At 40.9% G+C, this 18684-nt stretch overlaps 1 protein-coding gene across 4 annotated transcripts in view; it reads right to left on the reverse strand.

The window, feature by feature from the left end:
* The window catches only part of ANO10 (anoctamin 10), an 84839-nt gene extending 67208 nt beyond the window's left edge, over positions 1-17631 (reverse strand). The window contains exons 1-9 of one of the 4 annotated variants that reach the window (XM_060280650.1): positions 17525-17563; positions 13796-13949; positions 10764-10958; positions 10122-10256; positions 8417-8536; positions 6674-7243; positions 2755-2810; positions 1309-1383; positions 449-631 (exon numbers count right to left, since the gene is read on the reverse strand). In XM_060280650.1, the coding sequence (XP_060136633.1) occupies positions 449-631; positions 1309-1383; positions 2755-2810; positions 6674-7243; positions 8417-8536; positions 10122-10256; positions 10764-10958; positions 13796-13934 (1473 nt within the window). In that variant the 5' untranslated portion in view covers positions 13935-13949; positions 17525-17563. Of the gene's footprint in view, positions 1-448; positions 632-1308; positions 1384-2754; positions 2811-6673; positions 7244-8416; positions 8537-10121; positions 10257-10763; positions 10959-13795; positions 13950-15780; positions 16205-17524 lie in introns of those variants that run through there. The other 3 variants (XM_035129046.2, XM_060280651.1, XM_035129045.2) reach the window with 3 other exon arrangements.
* Positions 17632-18684: the final 1053 nt, after the last annotated feature.

Raw genomic sequence — 18684 nt, forward strand, 5'->3', positions numbered from 1 at the left:
ATGGAGGAAAAAGAAAACTGCCCGGAAGCCGTTCAGTTTCCGAAAATTGTTCGAAAACCAGAACCGTTACTTCTGGGTTTTTGGCTTTCAGGAGCCGAGACGTGCGATAATGGAGGCGTTCAGAAACTGAGGTTTGACCGTAGTAGATAGATAGATAGTGGGGCCTGGACCCTAAAGTCCTGATGGTACCACTATGTCACATGCACTAGGATTTACCTGCTGGGAAAAGATTGAGGGTGTGAGCTCAACATAAAGCATGAGTTTAGACCACTGGCTTGAACTAGCACAAAAATGTTCATTTTCTAACTATTTGGGGGGCATTAATTTCCACTTTAAATTCCATTAAGGTTTCAAGTATTAGCAATAGTCAAATTTGTTTTGTTTTTGTTTTTTTAAGCTTCCACTTTTCAGATGCAATGAACCATGGAAGAGGATACAGTCAACTTACCGGATAGGTATCCATCCCTTTTTCCAGATTAACTTGCTCAAACAAAGTCAGGTCAGTATCTATATCCAATGCTTTCACCTTTTTCTTCACACTCTTGGTCCGCCTCTTTTGGAGCCAGTAAGGCAGCACAGCTTCAACACATTGATTAAGGACTTGTGAAGTTATCAGCAAAGTTGCCAAGCTCTTTAAGAAAATTAAGCAAAGCAAACATGTAACAAGACTGTAGCAGTCCTTAAAAAGGGCATTATATCTGCATTCAATTAACTAATGAGCATGTCCTGTGTAACGAGCACTACAGATCTAAGAATTCCACAATATACTGAACTGAAGCGAAGCAAAATTTTAGGCTGCATCTGCAGAAAAAAGGATGGCAGCAATCACAGAAGCAGCTCATTTTGGTAGCAGCTTTCATTCCCGCTAGCATTACTATGTTAACAATTTCATGGTCAGCTGTTTACTAAAGAAAGGACAGCCCCAGAAATTTGACTTAAAACTAAATCACACTAAAATATCATTTGCAACCCACTTGTCCCAGAGTACGTATCTCAAACTTGTGTGAAGAAAGGATGCAGCTCTAAATGCTACTACAAGACTGAAAAGAGTTTCCAAGTCAGTACAAAGTATGGCAAGTAAAGCAAAGAAGCACAGAGCCATATTAAACATGAAGCAATTATTTCACATTACAACACAGTAGCCTTAAGTTCAGTCTTAAGGACTACCTATCACAGCAGATCAGCTACAGAGATTCTGGAAGATATTTGCAAGCTTGAAATTATTATCTGAATCAGCCTAGTAAATTAATAAAAAATATTGGAGATTTAAAGATAATCAGATAACTGAAAGAATGTAAGATCACTCACCTGTCTCAAAAGTTTCATATCAAACATGACAAAAGCAATGTAGAATAAAGATGCAAAGCAATTTAAAAAGTTGAACTGCAAAAGAAAAAAGAAATATATATTCAATTCCATCATTTCAGAACCAGTTCAAAATGAGAAAGCTAGGGACCATGTGACATAATCCCACAGATCTTAGGATACCATGGACTTAATGTACCACATACCCATCTAACACCCAGGGGACCTCTGGTGTGCCAAGCATCTGAATCTGGGTTACATGTTCCCTTTCCCACTGCTGAGTGTAATATCCAATCAACTGCAGTAGGGAAGGAGTTTAAACTTCGGTCCCCATGGTCTTCCCTACTCTGCACTGCTCTGGAGCAACAGGAAAGAAGGAGCTTGCTGCATCTCAATGCTACCTGGGGAGAAATGGTCTTTCCTGTCTCACCATGCAGTATGGAAGCAAAGAAAGGACAATCTCTTTTCCTCCATTCACATTCGTTAGCAGCTAGTTCTGTGTCTATGCATGTATGCATGTTTGTGTGGGGTGTGAATGGAGGTGTATGTATGTGGATGCATAAGTAGGAGTTGTTTGTGGAGGATGGGGAGTTTGTACATGAGTATGGGGTGCATTCATGTGAACTAGGGGTGCATGTATGAAAAAGAAGTGTGTGTGTTTAGAAATACAGTCTTCAGTTTCCCCAATCTTGTCCTACACAATTCCCATTCATTTTGATGAAGCTTGTGCAGAATGAAAACACAACTATCCTGAAGAAGAAGAAGAAGAAGAAGAAGAAGAAGAAGAAGAAGAAGAAGAAGAAGAAGAAGAAGAAGAAGAAGAAGAAGAAGAAGAAGAAGAAGAAGAAGAAGAAGAAGAAGAAGAAGAGGAGGTGGTGGTGGTTTGGATTTGATATCCCGCTTTATCACTACCCGAAGGAGTCTCAAAGCAGCTAACAATCTCCTTTCCCCTCCTCCCCCACAACAGACACCCTGTGAGGTGGGTGGGGCTGAGAGACTTCAAAGAAGTGTGACTAGCCCAAGGTCACCCAGCAGCTGCATGTGGGGGAGCAGAGACACAAACCCGTTCACCAGATTGCAAGTCTACTGCTCTTAACCACTAGACCACAGGGATTTCCACTAACAGTCAAGACTGTATCCATAAAATTATGCTTTGTTAGCTCACACCCCTGATCAGAACAATCCTTTCCAGTAACAAGCACTCCACCATTTTTGCAAATGAACTTAGATTCTTTCTTTACAGGATACATCATTTGCCTTCGTTAAATCCATGTAAACACCACTTAAATAGTAAGAGTTTATGTTTATTCCTGCACACATGAAAGTGTGTTTTGCTTGAAACATTGCTAAAAAATATTGGTTTGGAGCCAAAGATCAAACTCCTCATTTCAATGGATTCTGACAAGAGCTATTCCCAAATAATAAGAAAGTATTTCTGACTCTACATACCACCAGGACTTTCAGAACTAAGTGATTCTGGTATGAAGACTCCAATCTATGGTTTTCTGAAATTTAACCAAAAAAATCCCAATTAACGAAACATACATAAACGCAAAGCACAATAGATGCAATTTATATTAAGCACATTATATTATCATCATCATTATATATTCTTTATTGAAAAAAGCAATGTGTATATAACTGTAAGTGCACAGGGTAAAATACATAGTATGTAATACAACATTCCTTGTTTCCCTAGAGTATTTTACCCTGTGCATGTTGATCCAGCCAGTTGAACTTCCTGTTAAACCTGTCTGGAGCATCCACCCCCTGCATGTGACCAGGTAGGTGGGCATGACCCTAGCAGACCTAACAAAAGGTCCAGTCACGCAGCCATCTCTCTCTTTTGGACTCTCTTGCCATCTTTCTCCTCTCGGAGCCACTTGCTTCTCTTGAACTGCACTGCTGGGGTGAATCCACACCTTTCTATGTATCTGTAACTACAAGCCAAAGCCTGCCTTCAGGGACCATACTGTGAACTGAATGTAAGTACGTTTTTCATTATTTATAAGGGAGAATCCTTTGCCTTTATTCTTTTTAGGAGGGAACAAAAGGGGATTTACCAGGATCAATCCAATCTGGGCAAAGACAGATTAGACTGCTTAACTAAAGAGATTCAAACGAATCTGCAACTAGCTTCCTGTTGTGTAAAGGGGAATGAGCTCTACTATATGGCTCACTAGCGTGAGTTAGGAAGGATAATATTTAAACAATATCTCCTCTCCTACTACCTACTACATTCCCACATCCGGAACCCGTTTGTGATGTCACCTCAGAACCTAACCCACCTTTGCAGTTGAAGAGCTGTGGATCAGCAGTTTGTCGGTGGCATGGACAGAATTGGTAACCCCCCCCCCCCGGCTTAATTTTTTTTAAAAAAATCCCCCTTGCTTGAGAGAGCAAGAAAAGCAGATTGCGCTTCAGCAAGTTCTGGAGATCAATGGAGGGGAAACTGGTGAGGGGATTGATCTCTCTTGGTAACTGCCAGTTGTTAATGGAGCTTTGAGTCCTTGTTTTATTTGCTGTTTCAATTATGGGTGCCTTGTATTTGAATGTTTTATTGTGTATTTTACTGTTCGTGTTACTGGTTGGAAAGAGCCGAGAAGCCGTTTATAGCAGATGAATTAATAAAAAATAATCATTCTCTTTCTCCCCCCGTTCAAATCCTTCTTTCTGGAAACGTGCCTTAGGTACCACTCAGTGTAGACCCATTCAGAGTCATGGGCCAGTTATTCGTGCTCATTCATTTCGATAGATCTACTCTGATGTCAGATACAAGCCTGTGTCCCAAGTTTTACTTTCCTGGAAAGGCTTTTGTGCAAAGTGCCTCTCTGATCCATGCCTGTCTCCTCCTCACGCTGACACATTCCTTGTCAGTCTCTGATTGTAGCTTCCAAATGTAGCAGATGCCACACATTCTCTCTCCTTTTCTCAGCACTGCTGACAGGGCTTCTCCCTCTTGCAGTTCCCCGAAATGGATGCCAGCTCGGACAGCTCCCTGAGCGTAGACAATGAAGGTTATGAGAGCGACTCTGGCAACCTCACGGATGTGGTACATGGCAGACAGAGTGGCCAAAGAGAGCCTTGCAGGATCAGGCCAGGTTGCAGAGGATTCTGGGAAGTGTCTCCCCTCTTCCCAGTGCTGCTGACAGGTCTTCTTCCTCTGCCTACGCAGTTCCCCGAAATGGATATCGGCAACTTTGAAGTTGTGTGCAGGAGGACCACAAATGGAAAGAAACCCCTTGCCCCCCAGAGAGACCCTGGCTCGGACAGCCCGCTGAACTTAGACCACAAAGTTTACAAGAGCAACACATTGTGGGACTCAGGAGACCTCAAGGAGGTAAGTGGCAGACAGAAGAGGACTGAAGCCCAGGTAGGGATGGCGGCGAAGCACAGCTTTGCAGGATCAGGCCAGGTTGCAGAGGATTCTGGGAAGTCTCTCCCCTCTCCCCAGCACTGCTTCTCCCTCTTCCTCTGCGGTTCCCCAAAATGGATATCGGTGGAGTTCATTTCAGCATTTCTACTGGCTCAACGCTGTCTGGGTTTTCCTTGGATTTTTTTTGCCTTGATTGACAGCGGTTTTCCATTTCACCTCTCGACATGGAGGCACACTTTGGCTCTACAAAACATCTGCTCAAAAAATAAGAACGAGCAAACTTGTCTCCAGGTTGTTTTGTGTGGTTTTTTTACTTTTGAACCTTTAAAGTTTCAAGACCTGAAGCCGCACACAGGCAAGACACGTCACCGGGGTGACCTGCGGTTGGTAAGTGTTGCTGGCGGAGGGTTCTAACACATCCCTCGCCTAGGGAAGCATGGTGACTAATAGGCATCTGTCCAGATAATCAGGCACCCAAGAAAAGAAAGCTAACCTCTCCAGTTTTGATTGGAAACAGTGTAAAGGCTGTTTTCCAATTGGAGTGCTCACAGGCCAGTGTTTCCCAGTTGTTGGCGTTTATACTACATTTTTTTAGATTTGCCTTGAGAATGTCTTTAAACCTAGTTAGTTGACCACCCGCATTATGCTTTCCATTTTTAAGTTCGAACTAGAGTACAGTGGAACCTCTACTTACCACCATAATCCGTTCCAGCGGCCCGTCCTTTAGGCGAAACGGATTGCTGGTGGAAGCGCCGTTGTGCGCATATGCAGACGGTGGCAGCCGCTTCTGTGCATGTGCGAATCGTGGCAAACCTGGTATTTACTTCCGGGTTTGCCTCAATTGCGACTTGGATCGGGCCCAAGTAGAGGTGGTCGTAAGTAGAGGTTCTACTGTAGTTGCTTTGGAAGATGATAATCCGGCATCCACACAACATGACCAATCCAAAGAAGTTGATGTTTAAGATTCATTGCTTCGGCACTGGTGATCTTTGCTTCTTCCAGTACACTGACATTAGCTCGCCTGTCTTCCCAAGTGATATGTAACATTTTTCGGAGACACTGTTGACGGAATCTTTCGAGGAATTGGAGATGGCATTAATAACTGGTCCATGTTTCACAAGCGTACAGCAAGATTGGTAGTACAATAGCTTTGGGAACAAGCATTTTGGTTTCCCGGTCCTCAAACACTCTGCCCTTCAATCGGGAGAAAGCCGCACTCGCAGAACTCAGGTGATGCTGGATTGCTCCTGGCCATGGTCTAGCGATCAGATCTACCTCTGTTTTGCATGGAAACCCCTATTGTCAGATTGTAGCCCATGAGACTTGAACGAACAGCGTCTTTCTTGCACTTTTGCAAGCATTCAATCAGGGCACTCTCCCATGTTAAGCACAATTAAAAAATTTCTTCCTACAAATATACAACTGCTGCCAGTTTGGAAAGGCGTGTATGGAGCCCTCAGAACACATAGCTCTGGCTTCATTCCACCTCAAGATAAAAGGCAGAGTTTTTGTTTTCTATGTTCAGGCCACTAACCCCAACTGAAAAAAAAACCTTCAGTCTCCACTAATTTATACACACACTTGTATTAGCATGGTGGTGGAAATAAGTGTTACTGAACTAAACAGAGCCTACTTTTAAGTAGACATATATATGATTTCACTGTTAATTGTTTAAAATTGGCCCACAGATTATTTAAGAATCTGTATTGGCTTTATGTTTCTAAAAGTGGGAGTGGATGGAATTCTTGAGGGGTCAACATGACTGAACAAAAATGTTATCTATATCACACGTCTACAGGCATCTTATCTGGCACAAACAAATTTCTCTAAATTGTTTCTAGCGCAGTCTTTTTGCAATAAGCATCCTTCGCAGTGGAATTATAGCTCACATAATAAAGAGGTTCTTTCATAAAAGCCAACTATCACATGATCATTGAATCGATAATATCTTAGAAAATGATTCAACATAAGAGAATAAGAGAGAAATCTTACCCCATGAGGTTAAGAACTCTGCAGCGTATCTATAGATGCGGTTCAGAACTTCAATCACAACAGCATAAATTATGCTGGGCACATATAATATTAAGCTGCTGAATTCGGATTGGTTCTCTTCATGATATAAATGCGCCTGGTTTTCCAATTCAAAGTAAACCATCATGACATAAAGTGAGAAGTAGAGGCAAAGGCACACAAATGGTAATGAGACTAAATAAATTCGTAACTGTCTTTTGAAACTAGAGTATACCGGCTCCTCTCTCCCAGTCACGGGATTAATGCCTAAAACTCCATGAAACCCTGGCCTGGGCTCCTCAAACTGTCGCTTCATCAAAAGTGTCCCCCACCTGTAGGCCATTAGAGCACAACACCGCTTCCAGAGTTCAAGGATAATAGCAGACCAAAGCAGGTTGAATCCTGCAAACAGCACATACTTGTCATAATCTTCCCAATCAAAGATATAATAAGGAATCCCAATGATAGCCATTGGAACCAAAGCAAATGTGATATACTCCAAAAAGGCAAAATAGAAAGCAATGGTTTCACCAAAATAGCAGCGAATTTCATCTGTGGGAAAACAAAGAGAATAAATGTAAGTCTCATACACACAAAAATTGGCAGGCTTACATTAGCTTTTGGGCATTTTAAAAAATAAAAAGGGTTACAGTGGTACCTTGGTTCTTGAACTTAATCCATTCCAGGAGTCCATTTGACTCCTGAAACCGTTTGAAAACCAAGGCACAGCTTCTGATTGGCTGCAGGAGCTCCCTGCACTTAAGTGGTAGCTGCGGAAGCTGCAGAAGCCACGTCAGACATTCGTCTTCCAAAACACGTTCACACTTACTTTCCAGGTTTGCGGAGTTCGGGAACCAATTTGTTCGGAAGCCAAGCCATTCAGCAACCAAGGTACCCCTTTATTACATTCTGAAGCATCAAGTGCCTTATGTAGTGTATGGAGTACTTAATAATTCATACCTCATTTTCCTCAAAGATAGGGCAATACCAGAGTTTAAGCTGTTGCTTTGCAAGCACAATGATAAGTGTAAATTAGGACCACTTCCCAAAATCGTCTGGCTCACCACATGAATCAGGCACTACTAGGCAGTTTTCTCCAGGCCATTTCCAACTGCTGAAAGGAATGCATTTCCACACCTGATCCATGTGGCAAGTAACTCCACATTTATCTACTGTTGTATGCAACAGCTCCCAGGTGCAGACAATTTCAGGCAGTCTCCCATTGCTCAGTAATTTTAAAAAGCACACACAAATCACATGAACTACAATCCTAACTCCACTTTCCTGGGAGTAAGCCCTATTGAATTCAGTAACACGGACTTTTGACCAGACATGGTTAGGATTCCACCATTAGTCTGTCAATGTGAAATGCCCATTTTGTATTAGCTCAAGCTCAGGATGAGACAAACTAAATCCATGACGGATCAGAGTAATAACCCATGCAGATCAGAGGGAATTTTCCTCAAGGACAAATTGGCTAGTGTCCTTTGGTTTTGCTTCCTGGTCCCCTTCAACACGTGACCTAATTTACTTTTCTGTACCTTCACAGACTATTTGTTGGTGAACTTTCTCAATTTGTTTGTTGCTTACTCAGTTCTGGTGTGCTGTGGTCTTGAATAGGTATCTCACATCAAAGGTTGATGTACATAGCCTTATAAGTAATGAGGCCCCAATAAAATCGCACAGTTCATACCAGAAGAAGCCAAGATTGTAAGGCTATCTTACCTAAAGGCTGGTAGCTAATTTTCAGTTTTTTGTACCATGTATGTCCAAGTTTCTTTAGTTCTTCTGGGTCATGAAGTGGAAAAATCTGAAGTAGAATACCATTGGATATTAGCCTTCGCACTGAAAGAGAAAAAAAAAGAAATAAGGGACAGTGTATTAATTCTGGAATGGTTCATGTAGCAGAGTAAATATGCATCATCTGACTTATCTTATCCAGACCCCACTAAATGATTCTCTGAATAACATTTTTCAATCTATATTTTTTTTTATACGTGTAGTTTTTAGTCCTGATATCATATTCCCACACAGAGTGAAATGGGCCGGGTATAAATAAAATAACAACCATTACATAGGTTATACAATATAGTGGTACCTTGGAAGTGGAACAGATTCCGTTCGACTTCCAAAATGATCAGAAACCAAGGCGCGGCTTCTAACTGGCTGCAGGAAGCTCCTTCACGTCCGGGTTTGCAGCGTTCGGGAGTCAAACATTTGACTTGAGGATCCAAGGTACGACTGTATAGAGTTTTTGGGACCCAGGTGGCGCTGTGGGTTAAACCACAGAGTCTAGGGCTTGCCGATCAGAAGGTCGGCGGTTCGAATCCCTGCAACGGGGTGAGCTCCCGTTGCTCGGTCCCAGCTCCTGCCCACCTAGCAGTTCGAAAGCACACCAATGTGCAAGTAGATAAATAGGGACCGCTCCAGCGGGAAGGTAAACGGCGTTTCCGTGCGCTGCTCTGATTCGTCAGAAGCAGCTTTGTCATGCTGGCCACATGACCCGGAAGCTGTCTGCGGACAAACGCCGGCTCCCTCGGCCTATAGAGCGAGATGAGCGCCGCAACCCCAGAGTCGGACACGACTGGACCTGATGGTCAGGGGCCCCTTTACCTTTACAATTTTTTTTGTTCAGAAAGCCTATGCAGGCATGTAATTTGATATTAAAACCACTTAAGTATAAGTGATTTATAGTTACTAGTTCTATTTTTATGTAACTTGTTTTTATTGGTATTTTAAATGACTATATTAGATTGTTTATTGCACATCGCTTAAAAGTCTTTTGCCCTAGTACTCGGTGTATACATTTTGCTAGACAAATAAAATGTGGCATTAATTAGTCACTTTTTGTTTAATAGTTTAGGGAATTTATTTACCACTTAATCATCGGCATTTTTAACCAAGAACATATACACGAGTGTTGCATCAGACTTACTTTTTCCAAGACAGATCCATGAGCTCAATTCTAAATTTCTGTCAAATCATGTTCACAGATCTCAGCTTTAGACACTTTACATAGATAATGGAATTTGTTCTGGATATAATATTGCTACATGTCTGTACTTTTGCAAGTGCCAAATATTATGAAATAGGCTTTTTGCCCATAGATATACATATAGAGATGGGAGCAAGCAGCACCTAAGTGCAGAATAAATCAAGCTTAAAACCTACCTGCAGCAGAAGAACCAATCAAAATACGTTAAGGAAGTTTAAGCTGCTAGGCATGTCTAGATTTCTTTTAGGTTGTTCCATCAAGGAATAATAGGAAATAGTTATATAAAATTAATGTAAGCAGAAGCTGTGGCAAACTGCACATGCCAACTTGCAATATCTAAGTTTTCTCCCAAAGCTAACGAAAATTATGGTTTCACATACATTTCCCCCCAATATCAGAGCTTATGCAATATAACTTCAATACAAAGTTACTCACTAATTGACTTTCCCGGATAAAGCTTTGCCTGAGGATAACCCGGGATCATTTTTTCATCTTTGGCTCTCAGGTTTTCAAGTTCATGTTTGATGATGTACTGACACTCTGCCATTGTAAGGAAATCATGATTGTCCTCTAAATCAGAAAAGAGTTGATATGGTTGAACATGTGTTCTCTTATCTTGCAAAATTCCTAGAGGAAGCAGTTATCTGGGAGGCACAGTATGTCATCAAAGCAAGAGGTCTCTTAAGGAAATAACTAACCAAGACATTAAAATGCAATCCTATAAATGTCAAATCAGAATAAAACTTCACTGAGTTGAATGAAACTTACTCTCAAAGAAGTTTGTATTACAGTGTCAAACCTTCAGCCTCCTACAATGGATAGCTACTTGTTCAGATCCATTTATTAAAAAAACACTGGAATCTACTTTTTTAAAAATGTTGCTTAATGTCAAAATTTAAAATTCAACAGGTTTCCACATAATGTAGGAAAGCATAATCACATTTCAAAACTCAGAAATGCATATAGTTTCATGACTGAGAGGTGAAAGTTCAATGTTCAATTTAAATGGTTTTTATGCCCTAAAAAGCAAAAACATGCAATTATGTCAGAAACAATTCTAAAAACAGTTTGATTTACCTGCAAAATCTTTGAAGGTTTTTCTAGCGGTATACGTAAAGGCTCTCATTGTGTTATCATTACATTCTTTCACCAACCCCACCGTTTCAGCTCCCAGAAGCAGCCTCAAGGGAGATGCTCCAACAATATAAATATTCTGGTTCCCTTCTATTTTCTTCCCATCTGCCATCAAGGGTTTCACCAAAAGCTGGGCTCCTTCAAAATAAGGCAAGAAATTAAACAGAACTTAATTTTAATAGAAGATATTTTAAATACATAATGAATTGGACTCATGCATTGCTCAGGCTGAGTTTAAGAGTTTAAGAGGCACAGCATCTAAAGGGTTAAATAGAAATGATTCCTTATCTATAGAACAAGTTTGTGTTATCAACATTCAGTAGTAAGGACATACTTAAATATCCAACAATCAAATCATTAAGATTTTAAAATACTTAAGTTTGGCTGGATTGTGGCCAGAGTTTGATAGATTTAAAAGGCAAGTGGAGCACAAGCCTCTGCTTGTGAGCAACAACTAAAGAGCAAGTACACAGGAGAAAACATGCATATAAGGATCTCAATAAAATGCTTATGGTTTGTGTGTGTGTTTTAAGAAAAGGCACATAAGTGCAAAGCGGTGGAGGGAACGTTCTTTCATATGTGGTGGACTTGTAAAAGGGTAAAAGAGTATTGGGAAATGATCCATAATGAATTGAAAAAATACTTTCCCAAATACTTTAAAAGTTCTTTCAAAAAAAAATACCAGAGTCCTTTCTGTCGGGGATAATTCAGACTGAAATTCCCAGGTGTCAGAAAAGGTTATTTATGTATGCTACTACTGCGGGCCATGTTTTGTTAGCCCAAAAATTGCAAATGAGTGCGGTCCCAACCAAAGGAGAATGGCAACTTAAGTTGGCAGAATATGCACAACTCGCAGACTTAACATATAGAATAAGAGAACAAGAAGAACATATGTTTAAAGAAGATTGGAAAACATTTATTGAATATATGGGAAATAACTGCGTACAGCTCAAAATGCTGGCAGCATAAGATAAATTCAACAGTGTAAATATGTTTGATGGATGCAATAATGAAATACTGAATGATATAGTTTTTTGTAAAATATGCAGGGATTTAGGGTATGTAAAATGAACCATGGAAAAAGAAGGGAAGTCACTGATATCTTAAGGATGTAAAATGAGTATTTTAAATTGTAAAACAGAAAATCTAATAAAAATTATATACAAAAGGGGGGGGGGGAGAAGCCACTTAAGATGTAGTTAAAAACAGCAAACCAATAGGATGAGGGAGCCCTTGGCTGATGGGGAAAAGAAAAACAACCCAAGAGAGAGGTTACGAGAACATGGATAATTGTTGTAAGGCTACCTGTCCAGGAAAGGCCATGGTTGGTAAATCAGCCTAAATTGATACAGTATTGAGCTAGAGAGACCCCTTGTGCTTCCAGAGACAATGCTGCAAGCCCAGGGATGGGGAAAATGTACCCTTCAGAGGCTCTCACCACACCTGATCATTGGCCATGCTGGCTGGCTCAGATGGGCATTGGGAGTCCAACAACATTTGAGAGGCACAGGTTCCCCAGCCCTGCTTTAGGGGGAATGCAAACCCTTCCAGAACAGGTTGAACACCACTCAAGCAGCTGGACGAGTCATCTATTAAAAATACCTCTATCTTTTCTAAGGGCAGCAACATGGAACAGCTAATCCATTTCTTGTTGTTCTGGATTAATGTTCCATGTGATTAGGAAGTATGCTGGCAATATTATGAGTTACTTTGACTCCATTGAATTGTATTAATTGTTTTGATGAAGCATTTGCTGCTGTTTGCTTTATTTATATGCTGTGTTTGGAATGATAGTTGCAGCATTTGTTGTTGTTTTAATGCTTTTGTGAGTTCAGCTCAACGTTTGTTGTTGGGAAAACAAAATACAAATCTTAAATCAAATCAAAACCTCCAGGCTGTCACTATTTTTCAGGAGGGACACCAGAATTTAAAGTGGATTTAAAGTGCGCTGTTTCCCTAGCGCAACAAATCCACTGAAAAACAACAGATGAATGGTCAATAACCCCTGCATAACTTTGTACAAGCAAATCATGATGAATTCTCAACAAAGAGATCCTCTTGAGCTGCAGGGTTTATTGGCCCTCATCCAGTATATTACCACGACCAAGCACTGATTAAAATACCTACTACCTCTCCTGGATTTGATAAAAAGGCGCAGTGTCAACTGCAGATTTGCAACATCTTAGTTGAAATATCTAGATGCCCTTGCCCAGTGCTTTCATGTAGATGACAAATAGCACAGGCGAGTAGAACCCTCAACACCAGGCATCCCCAAACTGCGGCCCTCCAGATGTTTTGGCCTACAACTCCCATGATCCCTAGCTAAGAGGACCAGTGGTCAGGGATGATGGGAATTGTAGTCCAAAACATCTGGAGGGCCGAAGTTTGGGGGTGCCTGCTCAACACCATCCAAACTGGCCATCCTAACAGTACTTCTAAAATCCAACTGAGGCAGCCTATCCAGAAGGATGCTACAGTCAATGAGATCAAAAGCAGCTGAAGATAATGAACAGTGTCTTTATTTTGGCAGTCTTAGTTTTAAAATCAAAAACCCAACTGAAATGGACCTACACCATTTCATCTAAGAGAACCTGGAGCTGACTTAGCACATAAGACTTGTAGCTCTGTAAATGAATGCTTACAGGAAAATGACAACAGCCTTTAGAGATGGTTTCGTGCAAATGTGGATGGCAGCCTTGCTAATTAGGCTCGCACATATTAAAGGAGACTTAAAGAAAATGTTCTCTACACAATTTCAGCAAAAAAGGAGGTTTTTATGTCAATCAGTTGAATATGAAGTATCAAGATAATATTCAACCATGCAACTTTCATCTCTATAAATAAAATCTCAGAATAAGATCCTTTTTCCTTTAGAAATATTTAAATAAACTATATATGTTCTTTTAAAATGTATTTGTATAATTATATTTTCATACTTTAAGAAACAGATTTACGTAGAAGTAAAGAGTACCAACCTCCATTTTTCTTCTTTTCTATTATCTTTTGTGTCAGCCATTCTTTCGTTTCATCTTTGGTGTCTTTTGCAAGCTCAACCACCACAAGTGGTTTGAAATTTGCCTCAAATGTGTCATATGCCGACCAGCTTATCTTCATCTTTTGGATAACTGGCTTACCAAAGGAATGAAAAAAGAATAAAATAGTTGTGTGCTGCAGAAGAAATGAACATTCAAGGGTATACAATTTACTGTAAATCAACAACTGGGTAGCACTATCACCTACTTTTCTTTTGCTCCCCCCCCCCCAGTTTTTTTGCTTTGGTAAAAGCAACATTTCACCTTCAACCTTGAAGAAAGGATATTCCAGTATTTCTACATAGCTTGTTAGACTACAATTATAGACACGTTCTTGACAAAGTTCAGCTGTAAAGATTGCATTAGAAAAAGCCAAATATATATTCTTTTCTATCAAAGATGGCAAGCTGTCTGATCAAATCAAGTGAACATGTTGAATTGAAAAGTTACAGTTTTAAGTCATTTAATAATGCATTTTGCTCCCTAGATCTCATTTAGTGAAATCAAAAAGTACTGTAGTTTCCTGAATGTACTATGAAATCTTGTGTCTACTCTGAAGTAAGTCCCAATGAACTGTAGTTTTATCCATGGAGCACATTCCCATATTAATGGCAAATTAATTTATTTGTAACCCCCCCTATTTTCAATACTGGCTTATGCCCAGGGGTTGCAATCTAAAGCAGCATAGCAAAAGATTGCACTGCTACAAAGTTAACACATTTACCCAATTCCGAAAATAGAAAGGAATATCCTTTGTACACTGCAAATCTTTTATGTTTCTCAATTATGTTTCTCAAACTTTGGCCAAGATAACTGTGCTGCTGTTAGTACTTTACATCATCAGCATTAATGGTTAGGCCATAAGTGAATCATTTGTTATCCTCTCTCCCTTGGTTAAGCATAACAGAGATAAATTCTGTCTAAATCAAATTAATATGCTATTAGGAAACATTTCGAAAGACCTTTTTTTTTCTTTTGCGTATATATACTTGCAATATACATTTATGGTAATAACTTTATTTAAATTTGATTGTAAGAACTTGTGTTAGCAATACTATAAGAATAGATGGGGGCTCTCTAGGCAGCTTCTCTCAGGATATATTAATACTACTGTATGATCAGAAATCATATGATCCTAAAACTAGGGTACGCTTCTCAAATTATTTAGGAACAATCTGTTGATAATTAGGATACTGTGTGATTTATACTCATGTCAAACCAAAGTCAAACAAGATTGAGCCACTCCTTGATGCTTCAAAAGCCTTAGTTAGATTTGCAAATACTGTAATAGAAGTCTAGTGTCTTCACAAGTTACCATTTTCCTCCTAAGTGAACGTTCATTTGCATGGGAATGTTTTGAAGGAAGCACTACTGGCAAGTTCAGATAAGCAACGAAAGGCTTGGTGTGTCATCACATAAGTAATATGTTGAGTGCAGTTTAAATGTTTAGACACATTAGGGTCAACTACACAGTTACAATTAGAGAACAAGGATTCCAGGAAGATTTAAGCCTCAGAACCTCTCTTTTTTTCTATATATAACTTCTATATACAAAAACATTCAAAACCCAGCTGGAACAAGTGTTTTCTTGATGCAACGCATCACTAAGGGTTCAGAAAACACTGCTTTGTTATGATTTAAGGCTGTGCCAAGTTAACAGAGGCCGATTGTCATCTTCAAAGTAAAGCGGCTGATTTTGGGCGCCGTGAAAGGAAAGCAGATTATTTAATGTACTGTTGCTATCCTTTAATCCTAAAAAGAATTTGTTTGTTTGTTTTATGAAATTTATACACTGCTTGTTTGCAAACAAAACACAAAACAAAACAAACATATATCAAAGCGGTTTATAAAAAGATAAAACAAAATCAAGAAAAAATCACTATACTTTAAAACATACAAAAGTTAAAATACTAAAACATTAAAATTACCTCAACTTCCTAAGTATCTGGATAGGCTTGTCGAAACAATGTTTTTAGCAGGTGCCCGAAAAGAGTACAGTTAAGAGATATTTTCTGCCTCAGGCGGCAGAATACCTTGTGGGCCATGAGTATTATGCGCCAGTCAGCTGCTCCAAATCAGGCAGGAAAATGTATTGAGCCACACCTCACCCTTCCCCTTACATAGAAAAAATCTCCCTATTTGAGTTGAGTTGCAGAAGCTGTCGCATGATCTTACTATCATATATGGATATACAGTACTGGTCCCCGAAATGGGAAAAATTAGCCAGTGTATACTTCCCAGTGTGTACACTGCCGGGGCAGAAAAATGCATGTGCATACAGCTGTCAGACTCCAATGAGGCACGGGCAAACTGACAGATGTACCTCTCAGATATACATGTGGTTGAAAGCAGTTTATCCAGGAACTCATACTATGCATTTAGATTATTATTATTTTGCAGCATCTACACATCATTGCAATTTATTATTATTATTTTGCAGCATCTACATAACATCACTGCCATCGAAATGCTAGTCTCTCCCCCCCCCCCCCGGGCCCCAATTCAATCGGATTCTACCCTTTCTGGAGGAAATCCAGTAAGCATTTTTTTAAAAAAGTTTTCATATGTGTGTGCCAATTATCCATTTGCATCATCTCAATAACTCATTTACAAGTTGGCGGAGCACACTCTTCATGACAATGGCCCCCAGCCACGGCCTCTTTAAGGCTATAAAATATTTTTTGGGCCAATACAGACAATATTCTACAGTGGCTTCAAAATCCATGTCCTCTCCCTCCTCCTCCCACTGCTACTTTGCTTCACAATCAGTTTGACGGGAAGTTTTCATAGTCCCAAAATCTTCCTCGGGATTTTGCTTGGCCATTAAAAAAATACTGGGTGGGCGTGTGATTTTTCATTATAAAAGTTGCAGTGTTGACATGCCAAGTCTCTCCCTCTGCAGTCAGTTGACTTCTCTCTCGAAATAAGCTGCTTTATTTGACGTGCGGACAGGACTGTCCTGAAATTCGCCCTCGCTCCGCTACAAAAACCATGGGTGGGTGGGTGAGAGAGAGCATCAAGTAAATAAATAAAAATACTTAACTAAAAGTAGGGGTTTTGACAAGGTTTTTTTCCCTGAGCGCTTGGGGATGCCAGTTTACTTTCGATTAAAGAAAGCTCTGCCTGGAGCAGGATTTGGGGTGACGCCCCGAAGCGCCACGAGAACGGGAACGTCGGGAAACGGGCCAACTTCTCAAGGCGCTAGTCCCTGAGAAGCGCCCGTTAGGAATTTAGCTAGGAAACTGGGGGGGACGGGACACCTCAACCCAATAGCAGCCTCTCTTCTCACGGGGTCGGAAAGGGAGTCGCTCCGGAGAGCCTCTCAGGCTTGCCATTCCCTCACGGAGGGCCGGGCGGCGCCAAATATGGGGGTGCGCTCGTGTGAACGGGGCAAAAAGGAGGAGGGCGACGGCGGGAATCCGCCCCTCCTCTTCCCTACACAAATTTTATTTACAGTAATTTTATTCTCCCCCCCCCCAGCTTAAATGTTTGTCATAACCCTCCACATAACTCCCCGGCCGCGGGTTTCTCTCCCCGCCGCAGCCCTTTTAACGGCTTCGGGGTCGCAGGCCCTTCCTGCCTCTTCTCCCCCTCGCTCTGAGGGGAACTGAGAGAAAAAAGGGTCTCCCGTCCCCTTTAGCCCAGCCTCGCCGCCCTCACATATTCACTCACCCGCGGCCTCTTCTCTCCGCGAAGGAGGAGACTGGCGGGGACAGCCGCCAACGGGAGGAGCCGATCGGGCCACGAGGACGGGGCTGCGCGTCACTGGGCCCGCCCTCAATCCCGGGTCTACGGTAGTAGTGAAGAGCGCAGAGTTCCTCCGAAGGGGTTCTTCCCCTGTTGGTCCCTTCGGACTTCTTTCTTTCTTTTTAAATTATTTATTTGGTTTTACAGTTTAGTTTTACAATCACATATGCAACATAAAGACAAGATTCCATAGAATCTCCTGGACTTGCCTCCTCCGCTTTGTGGGTCCTCGTGCCTTATTAATCATTTCCTCCTGCATCTTTTATAATTATCCAAATCTTTTACGTCTCCATTATATCCAAAATTCACCATTAAACTACAAGTGCCATTCCAATCCTACTAACAATTTTAACTGTTTACATTGGGGTTTTTTACAATAAATTGTAAAATTTCCCCATTTTTTTTGGAAAATTTTAGTCTTCCTGATTTCTGATTCTTTCGATTTCTTTTTCTTTTCTTTTTCTTCTTCTTGGTTTTCGTGTGGGTTTTTGCAGGGAAGGCATCCGGATCTTGGGACAGGGAGCAAGGGAGATCAGGGATTAATAAAATATGGAGGGGCAGGCCCTGCCCCACATAATTGATCACATGAAACAAAACATTTTTTAGGGGGGGCTCAAATGCTTTATTAGGGGAGTTGGCTCCTGTGGTGGGGACACACACACAGGCCTTAATGTTGCAGAATTCAAAAGTTCTGAGTTCACACAGTTTGGAGCCCTTTCTAAAAGCCTTTCTTAGTATGGGAGGGGAAATCTTTTTCAGTGATCCCCAAAGTGGGCAGCATCTGCACCCCTCAAGGTGGGGATCTACCTGGGGGATCCTTCATAGTTGGGGGGCACTGGAGTTGTAAATGACTGTCGGTCTTTTATCGCTGGATCAAATCTCATCACTTTGGTTGACTCAACAGTCTTGATTGGATTTTGAATAAATTTGCAATTAATGGTTCCTATGTACTTTGAATTTTATTGGGCCGCTATCTTCCTCAGTAAGTTGTGCAAGCTGCTGTGCTGAATAATGTTTTTGGGCCGGCCCACCCATGAGGCATGATGATGATGAGGTGACCGCCTCAGGCAGTAAGATCCACAGGA

Source organism: Zootoca vivipara, chromosome 12 (assembly GCF_963506605.1).
Source record: "Zootoca vivipara chromosome 12, rZooViv1.1, whole genome shotgun sequence".
NCBI lineage: Eukaryota > Metazoa > Chordata > Lepidosauria > Squamata > Lacertidae > Zootoca > Zootoca vivipara.